Source organism: Engystomops pustulosus, unplaced genomic scaffold, assembly GCF_040894005.1.
Source record: "Engystomops pustulosus unplaced genomic scaffold, aEngPut4.maternal MAT_SCAFFOLD_826, whole genome shotgun sequence".
Lineage (NCBI taxonomy): Eukaryota > Metazoa > Chordata > Amphibia > Anura > Leptodactylidae > Engystomops > Engystomops pustulosus.
This window is the reverse complement of record NW_027285705.1, coordinates 7546-29674: the sequence shown is the minus strand read 5'-3', so window position 1 is coordinate 29674 and position 22129 is coordinate 7546. Positions and strand designations below refer to the sequence as shown.

General features: G+C 46.4%; 1 protein-coding gene across 1 annotated transcript; it reads right to left on the bottom strand.

The window, feature by feature from the left end:
* Positions 1-4: 4 nt before the first annotated feature.
* On the bottom strand, positions 5-19550 carry LOC140112539 (glucose-6-phosphate exchanger SLC37A1-like; the record flags this gene model as incomplete). The annotated part of the gene is made up of 17 exons (XM_072132526.1): positions 19492-19550; positions 16607-16699; positions 15553-15634; positions 9045-9174; positions 8883-8961; positions 6995-7130; positions 6628-6704; positions 5586-5752; positions 5457-5491; positions 5289-5366; positions 1668-1802; positions 1192-1282; positions 642-704; positions 430-515; positions 297-345; positions 142-215; positions 5-49 (listed from the first exon to the last, which is right to left on the bottom strand). Coding segments are annotated over exons 2-17 (1383 nt in total), but the record flags the coding sequence as incomplete, so codon positions are not given.
* Positions 19551-22129: the final 2579 nt, after the last annotated feature.

Genomic DNA, 22129 nt, shown 5'->3' with positions numbered 1-22129 from the left:
TCACAGTGGATAGGGCATGGGCATTTCCTTTTAAAGACTTGTGAGTTCCCTGTGAAGGAGCATGAAATTAGGGTTATCATCACATAGGAATGAGTTGGCAGTTCAGCCATTGATATTGTGCTCCCAGAAGTTTGCACTTACAAGGTCGGCAGACACGGCTGTTGTAATGAGGGAATAAGGTCCATTGACCAGCGCTCCGCACACCAGAAGCATTACTAGAGGGAGAGAGGATCACACAGTAAATACATAAGAACCATAGAAGACTGGGAAGGTGCGGGCAGGAGAGCTCTACTTACACACAGCGTATACTGGGCCGGTCTTACTGACAGCAGAGAAGAAGTAAAGCTGAAACACAAGAGTCCACAAGTGAGAATCACCACAAGTGATGAGATAGAGTGCCGACATCAACACCTCCCTGGCTATACTCACTGTGGGTGCAGCAAGCAACAACATGAGTCCACAGGTGGTCGCCCGCTTGTGGGACTTATCAGAGACAACCCCTGCCAGAATTCCACCTGATTAAAAAGAGAAGTTTAGTCTTCCACTTGGGGACTCCTCATGTTCAACCCTAAAAAGCAGTCCAAGTATTTCCATGATATTCTGCCTTTGTGGAAGGTCTCATAACAGTTTATGAAACTCACCAATAATTCCTCCAACATCAAACAATGTTGATAAGTCTCCGGCATGACGAGTGTCCATATGACCTGCAAGGAGACAAATACACCCAACAGAGTTACCTGAAGATTGGGGTTACCAAGAGTTATGAGGATGAAAGAGACTACAGCGGAATGTGTGGGGTCAGAGGACATGGAGAGTTCAGAGGAAAGGTATTGATGGACCATGTGGAAGGACAGAAGACTTGTGGATGTGAGGAGGGATTGTGGATGGATGGAGGCTGGAGATAGTGGAGCGATAACCCAGGAGAATTTTAGGGATCAAAGAAATAATGGAGGATTTGTAAGGCTGAAATAAAGAATCAGGACAGAGAACATGTAAGAGCCGTAAGGATGGAAACTGGAGGTTGTGTAAGGGACATACACAGATAAAGAAATGGGGGAAATGGAGGATGCCAAACATACTGAGGGAGAATGGATGGTGTATCAGGGACGTCAAGGTCTGGTCAGGTGTCCTGCATGACGGTTGTGTGGAGATATATGGAGACAGAGGGTGCTACATGGAAGTAATACTTACCCACACTGGTCATGTAGAGCGGCAACCAGAACAGAAAGGTGTAACTGACCAACTTAGCAAACAGCAAACACATGGAGAACTCTACGACGCCCTAGAGGAGACAAGCCGAGCACACGTTACCACCTGCTGACGAGGGTGCTGCCCACCCCCACAGCGTTATCACCTCATAGCTCGTTCTAGAAGAAGAGATTGCAGGATCACAATGGATATCTAGCTCAGATGTCCTGGTGCCCCACAGGACAGATCCAGAATTCTTATCTACTGACAAAAAATTCTGGACCTTCCTATTAGGGATATGAATAACACATGTACTTACTCACAATGGTAAATATATGGAGTAGGGAAATCTGAATTTTACGTGTGATGTCAAATTGCTGCTCGGGAACCAAAATCTTGTCTTATTTCCAGCTTGGGGGATATAATCGTGAGTGACATTATGACCAGGGCAGGTTTTATGACCACCCTTTTACACTTACTGGTATTTGTAGAGCACCAAAGAAGCTAATAGCAGATGTTCCACTCTTCCCAGCACTGGTGTCCCTCTGTAGAATGACCACGTGATGTGTGGGGTACACGGGGGTGGGTCCCAGCATGTCCTGCGTTTCCCAGGTCTAAGGAGAGAAGAATGCCTTAGAAAACTGTCCATGACCTGCCCCTCCATACATCTCTCCTAATCTCCTGATACATCCTTGCATGTCATCTCGGGTCTGCCCTGCGTTGGGGTTACAATGAGGGTGAGCCAGAGGGGCTGTTGCTTGACTTTAATTTATAATAGAGGAGCTGATGAATTTAGGATTATTTAAAGGGTTCTCCTAAACTAACAAGGCTGATGAAATCACTATTAATTAATAAAGTTGAAAAAACGCTGGTTATTAATCCATAGATGGCAACGTTTCAGCTCTTACATCAATTTGAGTTGATGAGTTCAGTCTAAGAGCTGAAACCTCGCCACCTATTGATTCTAAAGCAGCGTTTTTTCAGCTTTATTTTTATATGTGCTGCTTTTTCTTCAAATTATTTAGAAGATCCGGATTTTTTATGGCTTTGCCGGGGTTTCTGTGTTACAAATAATTTGATGGGCGGAGGTTACATTTTAATTACTGGAGGGGGCTGTGCTACGTTAACTACTAAGGGTCTGCTGCTGTGCCAATATATATTTCATGATGTAGTCCTACATATTAATGACTCTGAGTGCTGCTGTAAATACAGAGAAATGAGGGGGTGAGGGGTGCACTAGACATCTTTAGGACATGTGCTGCATGGAGCTGGACACATCAGGGCAGCAATAAATAATGGCCAGAAGAATTCTATACCTTATGGAGAAGAATTGTCCAAGCCAGAAAAGAAGAAGAAGGCAACAGCTGCGACTGATTCATACAGTAAGTAGTGTCTATGGCCGCCAGACGGCTGAGCTGCTGTGCAGTATATTCCCTGCTGGTATATATTTATGTGCTTTATTCACTATCGGTATTAATGTCTTGTGTATTTATTGCTGGTATACATTCAGTATTGTACAGATATTTATGTATTGTATTGAGTACACATAACTGTGGATTGTATTGTATTCTAATACATATATAGAATGTGTAAATGTGTGTGTAGCATATGTATATGATGTATGTATGGTGTGTATACATGATGTATGTATGGTGTGTATACATGATGTATGTATGGTGTGTATACATGATGTATGTATGGTGTGTATACATGATGTATGTATGGTGTGTATACATGATGTATGTATGGTGTGTATACATGATGTATGTATGGTGTGTATATGATGTATGTATGGTGTGTATATGATGTATGTATGGTGTGTATATGATGTATGTATGGTGTGTATACATTATGTATGTATGGTGTGTAAACATGATGTATGTATGGTGTGTATATGATGTATGTATGGTGTGTATATGATGTATGTATGGTGTGTATATGATGTATGTATGGTGTGTATACGATGTATGTATGGTGTGTATACGATGTATGTATGGTGTGTATATGATGTATGTATGGTGTGTATATGATGTATGTATGGTGTGTATATGATGTATGTATGGTGTGTAAATGATGTATGTATGGTGTGTATATGATGTATGTATGGTGTGTATATGATGTATGTATGGTGTGTATATGATGTATGTATGGTGTGTATACATGATGTATGTATGGTATGTATATGATGTATGTATGGTGTGTATATGATGTATGTATGGTGTGTATATGATGTATGTATGGTGTGTATATGATGTATGTATGGTGTGTAAATGATGTATGTATGGTGTGTATATGATGTATGTATGGTGTGTATATGATGTATGTATGGTGTGTATATGATGTATGTATGGTGTGTATACATGATGTATGTATGGTATGTATATGATGTATGTATGGTGTGTATATGATGTATGTATGGTGTGTATATGATGTATGTATGGTGTGTATACATGATGTATGTATGGTATGTATATGATGTATGTATGGTGTGTATATGATGTATGTATGGTATGTATATGATGTATGTATGGTGTGTATATGATGTATGTATGGTGTGTAAATGATGTATGTATGGTGTGTATATGATGTATGTATGGTGTGTATATGATGTATGTATGGTGTGTATATGATGTATGTATGGTGTGTATATGATGTATGTATGGTGTGTATACATTATGTATGTATGGTGTGTAAACATGATGTATGTATGGTGTGTATATGATGTATGTATGGTGTGTATACGATGTATGTATGGTGTGTATACGATGTATGTATGGTGTGTATACGATGTATGTATGGTGTGTATACGATGTATGTATGGTGTGTATATGATGTATGTATGGTGTGTATATGATGTATGTATGGTGTGTATATGATGTATGTATGGTGTGTATATGATGTATGTATGGTGTGTAAATGATGTATGTATGGTGTGTATATGATGTATGTATGGTGTGTATATGATGTATGTATGGTGTGTATATGATGTATGTATGGTGTGTATACATGATGTATGTATGGTATGTATATGATGTATGTATGGTGTGTATATGATGTATGTATGGTGTGTATATGATGTATGTATGGTGTGTATATGATGTATGTATGGTGTGTAAATGATGTATGTATGGTGTGTATATGATGTATGTATGGTGTGTATATGATGTATGTATGGTGTGTATATGATGTATGTATGGTGTGTATACATGATGTATGTATGGTATGTATATGATGTATGTATGGTGTGTATATGATGTATGTATGGTGTGTATATGATGTATGTATGGTGTGTATACATGATGTATGTATGGTATGTATATGATGTATGTATGGTGTGTATATGATGTATGTATGGTATGTATATGATGTATGTATGGTGTGTATATGATGTATGTATGGTGTGTAAATGATGTATGTATGGTGTGTATATGATGTATGTATGGTGTGTATATGATGTATGTATGGTGTGTATATGATGTATGTATGGTATGTATATGATGTATGTATGGTGTGTATACATGATGTATGTATGGTATGTATATGATGTATGTATGGTGTGTATATGATGTATGTATGGTGTGTATATGATGTATGTATGGTGTGTATATGATGTATGTATGGTATGTATATGATGTATGTATGGTGTGTATACATGATGTATGTATGGTATGTATATGATGTATGTATGGTGTGTATATGATGTATGTATGGTGTGTATATGATGTATGTATGGTGTGTATATGATGTATGTATGGTGTGTATATGATGTATGTATGGTGTGTATATGATGTATGTATGGTGTGTATATGATGTATGTATGGTATGTATATGATGTATGTATGGTGTGTATACATGATGTATGTATGGTATGTATATGATGTATGTATGGTGTGTATACGATGTATGTATGGTGTGTATACATGATGTATGTATGGTGTGTATACATGATGTATGTATGCACATATAGTGTATATGTCTGTGCAGAATACATGTATATTGTGTGAAATGGGGGCAGTGGTGAGGATTTAGGTACATGGGGCCCCACTGGGCTCTTATTACGCCACTGCTCTCTAGATACCAACCCTCTTACAAGTCTTTACCTTCTCTGGATAAGTCTCTTCTGCTTTTAAGATCTGATTCTGGATCTTCAGTCCATTACAGGAAACATTTGGAGGAGACTGAGGAGAAGAATGAGAGTTATTCAAACATTGTGGACAATGGTGGGTGGAGGGCAAGACCCCGGCCAGGAGGATGAAGCAGACCGTTACCTGCGGAGGATAATCTGACTTGATGTCCCGAGGATCTAAACATAAAGGAAGAAAAGAGGAAATTAAAATGTTTCCGTCCATTCTATCCCCTCACCCAATCATCAAACCCAAATGGATTATGTGACTTACGTTCTATGAGGAACAGGAAGCAGATAAGTCCCATGACAGCGATAATGATCCCCGGGACCACAAAGGACATCCCCCAACAGGAGGACACCCAGAATCCAGCAATAAGGGACCCCAAAATGTTACCCACTGAGGTGTGTGAGTTCCAGACTCCCATGATGAGACCTCTCCTAATACAGAGAGAAGGAGGAGACGGGTGAAGAGACAAGTCGTGATACTATATGGAGACCTCTCCTAATACAGAGAGGAGGAGACGGGTGAAGAGACAAGTCCTGATACTATATAGAGACCTCTCCTAATACAGAGAGAAGGAGGAGACGGGTGAAGAGACAAGTCGTGATACTATATAGAGACCTCTCCTAATACAGAGAGAAGGAGGAGATGGGTGAAGACAAGTCCTGATACTATATGGAGACCTCTCCTAATACAGAGAGAAGGAGGAGACGGGTGAAGAGACAAGTTGTGATACTATATGGAGACCTCTCCTAATACAGAGAGAAGGAGGAGACGGGTGAAGAGACAAATCGTGATACTATATGGAGACCTCTCCTAATACAGAGAGAAGGAGGAGACGGGTGAAGACAAGTCCTGATACTATATGGAGACCTCTCCTAATACAGAGAGAAGGAGGAGACGGGTGAAGAGACAAATCGTGATACTATATGGAGACCTCTCCTAATACAGAGAGAAGGAGGAGACGGGTGAAGAGACAAGTCCTGATACTATATGGAGACCTCTCCTAGTATAAAGGGAAGGACATGATTCAGATTTAGATCTTGGTATAAGTTACTCCAAAAAGGGATCCAGCATTCAGGCAAAAAGTAAAAGTATAAAATCCGGCACTTTATTGAAAAAGGGTTAAAACCCTAATACTGAGAAGTCACATGATCTGAGGCGTTTCGGACCTGGTCCTCAGTGTTGCCGGGATGCTGGATTCCTTTTTGGATTTCTCCCTGATTGTTGCTGATCCCACACGGCTTTCCGTGCATCGGCTGCTACCAGGGAGGGGGGGGGGGTTATCTTTTTCCTGTTATAAGTTACTCACCTTCCTTTGCCAAACCAGTTGCCGATGCAGGTGACCACGCTGGGCCACCCCGTGGTCTGTACCAAACCGTTCATCACCTGAATGAGGGGAACATGGAAAATGAGAAGAGTCATCTGACCCCGGTGACACAGAGCATTACACGGGATACCTCCTCGAAATCCAGGGATGTGACCCGGAGGGAGGGACGATGCATCTGACCCAGATATTACCTGAACAACCAGAAAACCCTGGAAGCTTTTGCTTTGGATGGGTCACCTCCTCGAGCTTCTACCAGACTTACTCATAAGATGGCCTAATTATGTGGTTCCACAGCTCCAGTGAGGGGGGGTTGGGGTTATTTAGGGCCAGACCTGGGATATAAACTCACCTGGATGACAATGTAGTATGTCAGGTTGTGAATGTTGTAGAAATATCCCAGTCCAAAGAGGGCGGTGAAGAATCCACTGGCTACCATCCCACAGGACAGAAAATAGCGGAGGGGCAAGCGCTCCCCAATCATCCCACTAGGCCGAGAAGAAGCAACTATATAGTGAAAGGTCTCCAACTATACACACACATTATAGGCTACATATATACATAGTATTACACACGGCTGGCGAGTACGGACTCATCACATGATAGCTCACCCCCCAATGTCACATCAGTGCCCTGCGGGCAGGCGGCATGTCCACCAGGTGGTGATGTAGTTTACATGCACCAGGACCGAGCCGAATAAAAAACCAATGGTGCAGGATTTAGCGGCTGTTTTTGCGGCCAGCTCTTGACCAAATCACACGAGGCTTGAGGATGCTACGGACAAGAAATACTCACCAGATGTCCGTAACAACCCATCCTATCTACACTGGCAGAGAAATCCCCATAGATGATAACAGAGAGAAGTGACACAGGGACCATGACGTTCTCACCTCCACTTCTGGGACATTCTGGCCTCTAGACATGGTGTGTTATGGTGTTTGTGCCTACAAGCCGTGGACGATGGGGACACTACTTAATGTTGTAGATGCTGATTCCAGTTTCTGGAACTACCACGCGTGGTTCCTTGGCTCTTTGACAACTCTTCCGTGTGAAATATTGTGTGGAGCTCCTGGTCTTGGCTGGTTAATGGTGAAATGATCTGGATGATGGCTACAGCAGCGATCACTGGTACATTCAATGGTAAGGAAAGTCTTCTGTAACCAGCGCCATCACAAGGTTCGAGCCAGCTCCCTGGTGTTACCCATCACGAGACGTTTCTTGCTAATGCAACTACTTTTTATAGTCCATCAGTGAAGTATCTGATATTATAAATCACTTAGGTCATCTGTACATAACGAGGACGTGGAGACGTGTGCTAGTCGTATTTTCTATATCAAGCACATATCCTCATTCGCCCTCTGCATGAGCCGACTGCCTGAGATGCCAAAGATAAAGCATGTCCTTGTCAGGCTTCAGATGTAATGACCCCTGGACCACTGTGGACGATGACGTAAACCGACACCTGGGACCGGAGTCTAAGTGGCACCCGGTCTCAGCCAGAGCCCGCCGCAAAGCGGGTTGGACTTGCTGTGGCGTGGCACCACCAGGTCGTTCCACAGGTGGCAGCCAGGGAGAGGTACAGAGTCAGAAGGTAAGTCTGTGGTCGGGGACACGGAGGAGGTTGGCAGTGGAGGAGCGTAAACGGGAATAGCTCTGGGGTCATAACGGGAGATCAATACGCAGATATACGGCAAGAGAACAAGTGATCAGATGGCACGAGGAGCCGTCAGATGGCACGAGGAGCCGCCAGATGGCACGAGGAGCCGCCAGATGGCACGAGGAGCCGCCAGATGGCACGAGGAGCTGTCAGATGGCACGAGGAGCCGTTGGGAAATGCTGGGAGAGGCCGGCTTTTATTCTATTCCAGGAAATGGCCAGCGCCAATCAGCAATGCGCTAAATCTACAAGTGCCAGCGGGCGCCCTAGGAAATGGGAATGAGTGCTGGGAAGCCGGGACAGGAGCGTGGAGAGGTGAGTGAACCTGGGGCGAGCGGGCATCACAGAGAGGGGCACGGGTGCAGTTGGTCGCAGGAGCACTTGTGACAGTCCTATTCCTGTCTGTTTTGCATCCGGGGCAGTCATTTTCTGTGGATATCGGCATGCGAGCGACTCATACCCAATGTCATACAAATGGGAAACAATGGCTTAGAGCCCGTAAAGAGGCCTTATACTGCATAGATATACATCATGCACTACACATACACGCCTTATACACAGACTAACCTACACATAATACACACCTGAGGTACATCCCCACGGCGTATGCACACAGGAAGGAATAATCCAGGGCCCCGAGCAGCTGCTTATAATTCTTCTTATCTGAGAGAAGGTGACGAGACTTGTCAGACATTTCCTACAGTCCAGGTACCTGCCTGATCGGGTAAATAAGACCCAGAACTTACCAAACGGGGCCCAGCCACAACGGGAAGCATTGTGGAGCGAGGATGGGGCCAGAGGCTTCAAGATGACAAACTCCTTGTAGCTGTGTGGCTCAACCTCATGAGGCTCGGAGCAGTGCTTGTGTAACTCTCCCTAGAAATGAAGCAGGTAACATCACAAACTGTCCCACACCTGAGCCGCTCTTACCTGAGCATCTACTAACCAACTAAGTTCTTGTCCCATCTATCCAGCTACTCACCCATCTCAGATGATTGTAGGGTCCACCCTACAGCCAACTAACCAGCCCTCGTCGTATCAATCCAGCTAGCCAACCCATATCACTCTCACCAATCTCACCATACTCATAGTATACAAGACCTCCAATCTCACCGTACCCATAGTATACAAGACCTCCACATTCATCTCACCAATCTCACCATACCCACAGTATAGAAGACCTCCAATCTCACCGTACTCATAGTATACAAGACCTCCAATGTCACCGTAACCCTTAGTATACAAGACCTCCAATCTCACCGTACCCATAGTATACAAGACCTCCAATCTTACCGAACCCATAGTATACAAGACCTCCAATCTCACCGTACCCATAGTATACAAGACCTCCACGTTCATCTCACCAATCTCACCATACCCACAGTATAGAAGACCTCCAATCTCACCGTACCCATAGTATACAAGACCTCCACATTCATCTCACCAATCTCACCATACCCACAGTATAGAAGACCTCCAATCTCACCGTACCCATAGTATACAAGACCTCCACATTCATCTCACCAATCTCACCAAACCCACAGTATAGAAGACCTCCAATCTCACCGTACCCATAGTATACAAGACCTCCACATTCATCTCACCAATCTCACCATACCCACAGTATAGAAGACCTCCAATCTCACCGTACTCATAGTATACAAGACCTCCACATTCATCTCACCAATCTCACCATCCCCACAGTATAGAAGACCTCCAATCTCACAGTACCCATAGTATACAAGACCTCCACATTCATCTCACCAATCTCACCATACTCATAGTATACAAGACCTCCACATTCATCTCACCAATCTCACCATCCCCACAGTATAGAAGACCTCCAATCTCACAGTACCCATAGTATACAAGACCTCCACATTCATCTCACCAATCTCACCATACCCATAGTATACAAGACCTCCACATTCATCTCACCAATCTCACCATACCCATAGTATACAAGACCTCCATAGTATACAAGACCTCCACATTCATCTCACCAATCTCACCATACTCATAGTATACAAGACCTCCACATTCATCTCACCAATCTCACCATACTCATAGTATACAAGACCTCCACATTCATCTCACCAATCTCACCATACCCACAGTATAGAAGACCTCCAATCTCACCGTACCCATAGTATACAAGACCTCCACATTCATCTCACCAATCTCACCATACCCATAGTATACAAGACCTCCACATTCATCTCACCAATCTCACCATACCCACAGTATTCAAGACCTCCAATCTCACCGTACCCATAGTATACAAGACCTCCACATTCATCTCACCAATCTCACCAGACCCATAGTATACAAGACCTCCAATCTTACCATACACATAGTATACAAGACCTCCAATCTCACACTACCCATAGTATACAAGACCCCCAACCTCACCAGACCCATAGTATACAAGACCCCCAATCTTACCGTACCCATAGTATACAAGACCTCCATTCTTACCGTACACATAGTATACAAGACCTCCACATTCATTTCACCATACCCATAGTATACAATACCTCCAATCTTACAGTACCCATAGTATACAAGACCTCCAATCTTACCGTACACATAGTATACAAGACCTCCAATCTCACCGTACACATAGTATACAAGACCTCCAATCTTACCGTACCCATAATATACAAGACCTCCACATTCATCTCACCAATCTCACCGTACACATAGTATACAAGACCTCCAATATTACCGTACCCATAGTATACAAGACCTCCAATCTTACCGTACCCATAGTATACAAGACCTCCAATCTCACCGTACCCATAGTATACAAGACCTCCAATCTCACCATACCCATAGTATACAAGACCTCCAATCTCACCGTACCCATAGTATACAAGACCTCCATTCTTACCGTACACTTAGTATACAAGACCTCCACATTCATCTCACCAATCTCACCATACCCATAGTATACAAGACCTCCAATCTTACCGTACCCATAGTATACAAGACCTCAAATCTCACCGTACACATAGTATACAAGACCTCCAATCTTACCGTACCCATAGTATACAAGACCTCCAATCTTACCGTACCCATAGTATACAAGACCTCCAATCTCACCGTACCCATAATATACAAGACCTTCAATCTCACCGTACACATAGTATACAAGACCTCCAATCTTACCGTACCCATAGTATACAAGACCTCCACATTCATCTCACCATACCCATAGTATACAAGACCTCCAATCTTACCGTACCCATAGTATACAAGACCTCCAATCTCACACTACCCATAGTATACAAGACCCCCAATCTCACCAGACCCATAGTATACAAGACCTCCAATCTTACCGTACACATAGAATACAAGACCTCCAATCTTACCGTACACATAGTATACAAGACCTCCAATCTCACCGTACACATAGTATACAAGACCTCCAATCTTACCGTACCCATAGTATACAAGACCTCCAATCTTACCGTACCCATAATATACAAGACCTCCACATTCATCTCACCATACTCATAGTATACAAGACCTCCACATTCATCTCACCAATCTCACCATACCCACAGTATAGAAGACCTCCAATCTCACCGTACCCATAGTATACAAGACCTCCACATTCATCTCACCAATCTCACCATACCCATCGTATACAAGACCTCCACATTCATCTAACCAATCTCACCATACCCATAGTATACAAGACCTCCACATTCATCTCACCAATCTCACCATACTCATAGTATACAAGACCTCCACATTCATCTCACCAATCTCACCATACTCATAGTATACAAGACCTCCACATTCATCTCACGAATCTCACCATACCCACAGTATAGAAGACCTCCAATCTCACCGTACCCATAGTATACAAGACCTCCACATTCATCACACCAATCTCACCATACTCATAGTATACAAGACCTCCACATTCATCTCACCAATCTCACCATACCCATAGTATACAAGACCTCCACATTCATCTCACCAATCTCACCATACCCACAGTATTCAAGACCTCCAATCTCACCGTACCCATAGTATACAAGACATCCACATTCATCTCACCAATCTCACCAGACCCATAGTATACAAGACCTCCAATCTTACCGTACCCATAGTATACAAGACCTCCATTCTTACCGTACACATAGTATACAAGACCTCCACATTCATCTCACCATACCCATAGTATACAAGACCTCCAATCTTACCGTACCCATAGTATACAAGACCTCCAATCTTACCGTACCCATAGTATACAAGACATCCAATCTCACCGTACCCATAGTATACAAGACCTCCATTCTTACCGTACCCATAATATACAAGACCTCCACATTCATCTCACCAATCTCACCATACCCATAGTATACAAGACCCCCAATCTTACCGTACCCATAGTATACAAGACCTCCAATCTCACCGTACACATAGTATACAAGACCTCCAATCTTACCGTACCCATAGTATACAAGACCTCCAATCTCACCGTACCCATAGTATACAAGACCTCCAATCTCACCGTACACATAGTATCCAAGACCTCCAATATTACCGTACCCATAGTATACAAGACCTCCAATCTTACCGTGCCCATAGTATACAAGACCTCCAATCTCACCGTACCCATAGTATACAAGACCTCCAATCTTACCGTACCCATAGTATACAAGACCTCCACATTCATCTCACCAATCTCACCATACTCACAGTATACAAGACCTCCACATTCATCTCACCAATCTCACCATACCCATAGTATACAAGACCTCCACATTCATCTCACCATACCCATAGTATACAAGACCTCTAATCTCACCATACCCATAGTATACAAGACCTCCAATCTCACCATACCCATAGTATACAAGACCTCCACGTTCATCTCACCGTACCCATAGTATACAAGACCTCCACATTCATCTCACCATACCCATGGTATACAAGACCTCCACGCTCATCTCACCGTACCCATAGTATACAAGACCTCCACGTTCATCTCACCGTACCCATGGTATACAAGACCTCCACGTTCATCTCACCGTACCCATAGTATACAGAACCTCCACGTTCATCTCACCGTACCCATAGTATACAAGACCTCCACATTCATCTCACCAATCTCACCGTACCCATAGTATACAAGACCTCCACATTCATCTCACTGTACCCATAGTATACAAGACCTCCAATCTCACTGTACCCATAGTATACAAGACCTCCACATTCAACTCACCGTACCCATAGTATACAAGACCTCCACATTCATCTCACCAATCTCACCGTACCCATAGTATACAAGACCTCCACATTCTTCTCACCAATCTCACCATACCCATAGTATACAAGACCTCCACATTCATCTCACCGTACCCATAGTATACAAGACCTCCACATTCATCTCACCGTGCCCATAGTATACAAGACCTCCACATTCATCTCACCGTACCCATAGCATACAAGACCTCCACATTCATCTCAACAATCTCACCATACCCACAGTATTCAAGACCTCCAATCTCACCGTACACATAGTATACAAGACCTCCACAATTTTCTCACCAATCTCACCATACCCATAGTATACAAGACCTCCACATTCATCTCACCGTACCCATAGCATACAAGACCTCCACATTCATCTCAACAATCTCACCATACCCACAGTATTCAAGACCTCCAATCTCACCGTACACATAGTATACAAGACCTCCACATTCATCTCACTGTACCCATAGTATACAAGACCTCCACATTCATCTCACCGTACCCATAGTATACAAGACCTCCACATTCATCTCACCGTACCCATAGTATACAAGACCTCCACATTCATCTCACCGTACCCATAGTATACAAGACCTCCACATTCATCTCACCAATCTCACCAGACCCATAGTATACAAGACCTCCATAGTATACAAGACCTCCATAGTATACAAGACCTCCACATTCATCTCACCCTACCCATAGTATACAAGACCTCCACATTCATCTCACCAATCTCACCATACCCATAGTATACAAGACCTCCACATTCATCTCACCAATCTCACCATACCCATAGTATACAAGACCTCCACATTCATCTCACCATACCCATAGTATACAAGACCTACAATCTCACCATACCCATAGTATACAAGACCTCCACATTCATCTCACCATACCCATAGTATACAAGACCTACAATCTCACCATACCCATAGTATACAAGACCTCCAATCTCACCGTACCCATAGTATACAAGACCTCCAATCTCACCGTACCCATAGTATACAAGACCTCCAATCTCACCGTACCCATTGTATACAAGACATCCAATCTCACCGTACCCATAGTATACAAGACCTCCAATCTCACCGTAACCATAGTATGCAAGACCTCCAATCTCACCGTACCCATAGTATACAAGACCTCCACATTCATCTCACCGTACCCATAGTATACAAGACCTCCACATTCATCTCACCGTACCCATAGTATACAAGACCTCCACATTCATCTCACCAATCTTACCATACACATAGTATACAAGACCTCCATAGTATACAAGACCTCCACATTCATCTCCCCATACCCATAGTATACAAGACCTCCACATTCATCTCACCAATCTTACCATACACATAGTATACAAGACCTACAATCTCACCAGACCTATAGTATACAAGACCGCCACATTCATCTCACCAATCTTACCATACACATAGTATACAAGACCTACAATCTCACCAGACCCATAGTATACAAGACTTCCACATTCATCTCACCAATCTCACCAGACCCATAGTATACAAGACCTCCACATTCATCTCACCAATCTCACCAGACACGTAGTATACAAGACCTCCAATCTCACAGTACCCATAGTATACAAAACCTCCAATCTCACCCTACCCATAGTATACAAGACCTCCACATTCATCTCACCAATCTCACCATACCCATAGTATACAAGACCTCCACATTCATCTCACCAATCTCACCGTACCCATAGTATACAAGACCTCCACATTCATCTCACCAATCTCACCGTACCCATAGTATACAAGACCTCCACATTCATCTCACCAATCTCACCAGTCCCATAGTATACAAGACCTCCACATTCATCTCACCATACCCATAGTATACAAGACCTCCAATCTCACCGTACCCATTCTATACAAAACCTACCCATCACATTCCACCATGCACCCACCCCCGCGCCTTCTCCTCACCCACCCCCACCCCTTCTCCACATACCTTAACAATGGTGATTGGCTTTCTGGACAAATGGAAGCTACAATAGAGCAAATAGGTCAGGAACAAAACCAGGGCCCGAAACCTAAGAAGAGAATAATGAGTGAATGTTATTGTCAGGCTCCTCGTACCGGAATGTGTTACCTGGGCAAAAAGCCAACAGGAGCCGTCACCCATGAGCCACCCGAAGGAGACGCACTGGACAAGGGCGACCTACCACCGCTGCAGAGGATGCGGGGAGACCTACCACCGCTGCAGGGGATGCGGGGCGACCTACCACCGCTGCAGGGGATGCGGGGCGACCTACCACCGCTGCAGGGGATGCGGGGCGACCTACCACCGCTGCAGGGGATGCGGGGCGACCTACCACCGCTGCAGGGGATGCGGGGCGACCTACCACCGCTGCAGGGGATGCGGGGCGACCTACCACCGCTGCAGGGGATGCGGGGCGACCTACCACCGCTGCAGGGGATGCGGGGCGACCTACCACCGCTGCAGGGGATGCGGGGCGACCTACCACCGCTGCAGGGGATGCGGGCCGACCTACCACCGCTGCAGGGGATGCGGGCCGACCTACAACCGCTGCAGGGGATGCGGGGCGACCTACCACCGCTGCAGGGGATGCGGGGCGACCTACCACCGCTGCAGGGGATGCGGGGCGACCTACCACCGCTGCAGGGGATGCGAGGCGACCCACCACCGCTGCAGGGGATGCGGGGCGACCTACCACCGCTGCAGGGGATGCGGGGCGACCCACCACCGCTGCAGGGGATGCGGGGCGACCCACCACCGCTGCAGGGGATGCGGGGCGACCTACCACCGCTGCAGGGGATGCGGGGCGACCTACCACCGCTGCAGGGGATGCGGGGCGACCTACCACCGCTGCAGGGGATGCGGGGCGACCTACCACCGCTGCAGGGGATGCGGGGCGACCTACCACCGCTGCAGGGGATGCGGGGCGACCTACCACCGCTGCAGGGGATGCGGGGCGACCTACCACCGCTGCAGGGGATGCGGGGCGACCTACCACCGCTGCAGGGGATGCGGGGCGACTTACCACTGGTCTCTAGAAAACGAGAGGAAGACGCGGACCCCAGGAGGCAGAGCGGCCATTGAATATTGAGGTGGAAGAGAAGGAGGGTTGGTCCAGCTACAATGAGAAGAAGGAGGGTTGGTCCAGCTACAATGAGAAGAAGGAGGGTTGGTCCAGCTACAATGAGAAGAAGGAGGGTTGGTCCAGCTACAATGAGAAGAACAGGATAAACATGTGGTGTCCCCCACAAACCTGATCCCCATATACTAGAATTCAGAACTATATACCCCTAATAATCATCAACATACAATACCAAATGGTACGGTCCATATATACAGGAGAAGTAGTACTGTGCACTGTATATATATACACAGGAGAATTAGTACTGTGCACTGCCCATATATACAGGAGAAGTAGTACTGTGCACTGTCCATATACACAGGAGAAGTAGTACTGTGCACTGTCCATATACACAGGAGAAGTAGTACTGTGCACTGTATATATACAGGAGAAGTAGTACTGTGCACTGTATATACACAGGAGAAGTAGTACTGTGCACTGTATATACATACACAGGAGAAGTAGTACTGTGCACTGTCCATATATACATGAGTAGTAGTACTGTGCACTGTATATATACATTTCCACCTCAGTGTCAGGAGGCTGCAGGTAACGTCAGCAGGACACTCTCCAGGATACGGCGCAGGACGTGGCTGGTATCAGGGTGATCGGTCTGTGATGTGTGGTGGCAATGAGGAAGTGGCTGACAGGAAACATCGGTCACTACACGTCACTAGATGCTTCTGTCATCTCCATTATTGCAGCTATTTGCTCTATGTTATACAAAGATGGAAGATCTTCTAGAAGAACCAGACATTGGTCCATGGTCCACCACCACCACGTTACTGATAAATGGTGGCAATAACTGTGGCATCCAGGCGCCTCAGTCCCTTCTACATCCCTCACCAGAGGTCGCAGGGGCACAACTCCCCCACAGGTCGCAGGGGCACAACTCCCCCACAGGTCGCAGGGGCACAACTCCCCCACAGGTCGCAGGGGCACAACTCCCCCACAGGTCGCAGGGGCACAACTCCCCCACAGGTCGCAGGGGCACAACTCCCCCACAGGTCGCAGGGGCACAAGTCCCCCACAGGTCGCAGGGGCACAACTCCCCTACAGGTCTGGGAAGTATGCAAATACGTTTTCCAAGGTGTTAAATGGAAATCCACGCCTCCTTTTGCTACCTTGATCGGCCGCCCCTTTACCACCAAGTCTGACCTACAGGACGTCTAAAACATGATGGGGGGTTAAGCCAAACCAGAAGGAACAGCCTCCGGGGACTGCAGGTACCTAACCATTCACACACGTCTCATACGTCTCCCTCTGGTTTGGAGCTTTCGTTGGTTCTTGTATTTGGGAATTGGTCTCAGTATTTTATTTTGTAATAGAAATACATGAAGCTGCAGATAATTTGTAGATATTTTACATGTGCGGAATAGTTGGAGCCACATCCTGTGGTAGATTTACACCTGCGAGCAGATTTAGCGACAATTTACTCAATAAAATAGTGAGAGATGAGACAGAGCAAAAACATGGAGCGCTCCTCTGGTCAATAAGTCCCTCTGGTCCAGATGGAGACCGGCCCCCAACCCCAAACCCCAGCCCCTGGCCCATCAGCTCTTTGGCTCTAGTAGAAGATTAGCCTCTCCATCCTTATCTCCAGTGATAGCAGCTCAGTCAGATGCCCCTCTTATCTCACTAGGACCCCCCCCCCCTTATCTCACTAGGACCCCCCTCCGCCCTTTGTTGTCTCTTTAGGTCTATACAATGGTCTCCTGGGGTGAAGGCTCCTTGATGTCTCAGGACCTTCAGGGGTTGTGTAACCTTCTAGAAGGAGATAAATGATGGCAGCAAATGTGCAATAATTGGGAAGAGTTGTATGGGTCATAACTATCACCCCAGAGGTCTGGACTAATGCCCCAGCATCACCTGAGGAAGGCCCCAAACATGGGGAGAGAAACCAGGGACATAATACAAGACTAACGCTACAACATCACACGATACAGAGTCATGAGAAGACAATACAGACCATATATACAGGGCAAGACCATATGTACACACAGGATATACACCGGCACAGCCCTACACACACAGGGTATACACCGGCACAGCCCTACACACACAGGGTATACACCGGCACAGCCCTACACACACAGGGTATACACCGGCACAGCCCTACACACACAGGGTATACACCGGCACAGCGCTACACACACAGGGTATACACCGGTACAACGCTACACACAGGGTATACATTGGCACAGCCCTACACACAGGGTATACACCGGTACAACGCTACACACAGGGTATACACCGGTACAACACTACACACAGGGTATACACCAGCACAGCCCTACACACAGGGTATACACCGGTACAACGCTACACACAGGGTATACACCGGTACAACACTACACACAGGGTATACATTGGCACAGCCCTACACACAGGGTATACACCAGCACAGCCCTACACACAGGGTATACACCGGTACAACGCTACACACAGGGTATACACCGGCACAGCCCTACACACAGGGTATACACTGGCACAGCCCTACACACAGGGTATACACCGGTACAACGCTACACACAGGGTATACACCGGCACAGCCCTACACACAGGGTATACACCAGCACAGCCCTACACACAGGGTATACACCGGTACAACGCTACACACAGGGTATACACCGGCACAGCCCTACACACAGGGTATACACTGGCACAGCCCTACACACAGGGTATACACCGGTACAACGCTACACACAGGGTATAAGCACATTGAATAAAAGGATTTGGTTATAATGGTTAGCAATGTTATATTATGATCCTGGGGTGTTAACACTCACCTGCTGATGTCTCTGACTCCTGCGATTTCCTGCTTGTTACTGAGAAGTGAAATAACTTCCTTCTACAAAACCCTAACCCCTCCCTAACCCCACCCTCACCTGATGACCCCTCCCTCACCTGATGACCCCTCCCTCACCTGCTGATCCCTCCATCAGCCCCATACCTGTTGCTACTACTCCGGCCCCCTCACCTGCGCTCCCTCCCTCTAATACGCAGATCCCACCGCCTCACCTGCAGCTCCCAGCCCCTTATATGCAGATCCCACCCCCTCACCTGCAGCTCCCTCCCTCTAATATGTAGATCCCAACCCCTCACCTGCAGCTCCCAGCCCCTTATATGCAGGTCCTTCTCCTTGCTCTGTTGGCCAAACAGGTTGGACCAGTTTCCCAGGTGTAGAGAGAGGCTGACAGGGTGACACAGGCGCACCCACAGCCTGCGTCACATCACCTGGAATGTGCCCAATATAACCTCATAGAATGGAAATGTTATCACCCAGGACAATAATTGAGCACCTGCTGATATCCATAATGTTTCACCACCACAACCAACTAATGCCGACTAATCCAGGAACAATTCTATGTAAATATCAGAAGGACACCAGACAATAGATGGCAATACAATGGAAAAAAGATGCATCCCACCATAAAGCTTCCCTGGACTATATGCCACCACTGAGGTGTCCTAGAATGTATCCCATCACTGAGATGTCCTAGACTGTATCCACCACTGAGGTGTCCTAGACTGTATCCCACCACTGAGATGTCCTAGACTGTATCCACCACTGAGGTGTCCTAGACTGTATCCCACCACTGAGGTGTCCTAGACTGTATCCCACCACTGAGGTGTCCTAGACTGTATCCCACCACTGAGGTATCCAAGACTGTATCCCAGCACTGAGGTATCATAGACTGTATCCCACCACTGAGGTGTCCTAGACTGTATCCCACCACTGAGGTGTCCTAGACTGTATCCCAACACTGAGGTGTCCTAGACTGTATCCCACCACTGAGGTGTCCTAGACTGTATCCTATCACTGAGGTGTCCTAGACTGTATCCCACCACTGAGGTTTCCTAGACTGTATCCCACCACTGAGGTATCCAAGACTGTATCCCAGCACTGAGGTATCATAGACTGTATCCCACCACTGAGGTGTCCTAGACTGTATCCCAACACTGAGGTGTCCTAGACTGTATCCCAGCACTGAGGTGTCCTAGACTGTATCCCACCACTGAGGTGTCCTAGACTGTATCCACCACTGAGGTATCCAAGACTGTATCCACCACTGAGGTGTCCTAGACTGTATCCACCACTGAGGTGTCCTAGACTGTATCCACCACTGAGGTGTCCTAGACTGTATCCCACCACTGAGTAGTCCTAGACTGTATCCCACCACTGAGGTGTCCTAGACTGTATCCCACCACTGAGGTGTCCTAGACTGTATCCCACCACTGAGGTGTCCTAGACTGTTTCCCACCACTGAGGTGTCCTAGACTGTATCCCACCACTGAGGTGTCCTAGACTGTATCCACCACTGAGGTATCCAAGACTGTATCCCACCACTGAGGTGTCCTAGACTGTATCCACCACTGAGGTGTCCTAGACTGTATCCACCACTGAGGTGTCCTAGACTGTATCCCACCACTGAGTAGTCCTAGACTGTATCCCACCACTGAGGTTTCCTAGACTGTATCCCACCACTGAGGTATCCAAGACTGTATCCCAGCACTGAGGTATCATAGACTGTATCCCACCACTGAGGTGTCCTAGACTGTATCCCACCACTGAGGTGTCCTAGACTGTATCCACCACTGAGGTATCCAAGACTGTATCCCACCACTGAGGTGTCCTAGACTGTATCCACCACTGAGGTGTCCTAGACTGTATCCACCACTGAGGTGTCCTAGACTGTATCCCACCACTGAGTAGTCCTAGACTGTATCCCACCACTGAGGTGTCCTAGACTGTATCCCACCACTGAGGTGTCCTAGACTGTATCCCACCACTGAGGTGTCCTAGACTGTTTCCCACCACTGAGGTGTCCTAGACTGTATCCCACCACTAAGGTGTCCTAGACTGTTTCCCACCACTGAGGTGTCCTAGACTGTATCCCACCACTGAGGTGTCCTAGACTGTATCCCACCACTGAGTAGTCCTAGACTGTATCCCACCACTGAGTAGTCCTAGACTGTATCCCACCACTGAGTAGTCCTAGACTGTATCCCACCACTGAGGTGTCCTAGACTGCATCCCACCACTGAGGTGTCCTGGACTGTATCCCACCACTGAGGTGTCCTGGACTGTATCCCACCACTGAGGTGTCCTAGACTGTTTCCCACCACTGAGGTGTCCTAGACTGTATCCACCTCTGAGGTGTCCTAGACTGTATCCACCACTGAGGTGTCCTAGACTGTATCCCACCACTGAGGTGTCCTAGACTGTATCCCACCACTGAGGTGTCCTAGACTGTATCCCACCACTGAGGTGTCCTGGACTGTATCCCACCACTGAGGTGTCCTAGACTGTTTCCCACCACTGAGGTGTCCTAGACTGTATCCCACCACTGAGTAGTCCTAGACTGTATCCACCACTGAGGTATCCTAGACTGTATCCCACCACTGAGGTGTCCTAGACTGTAT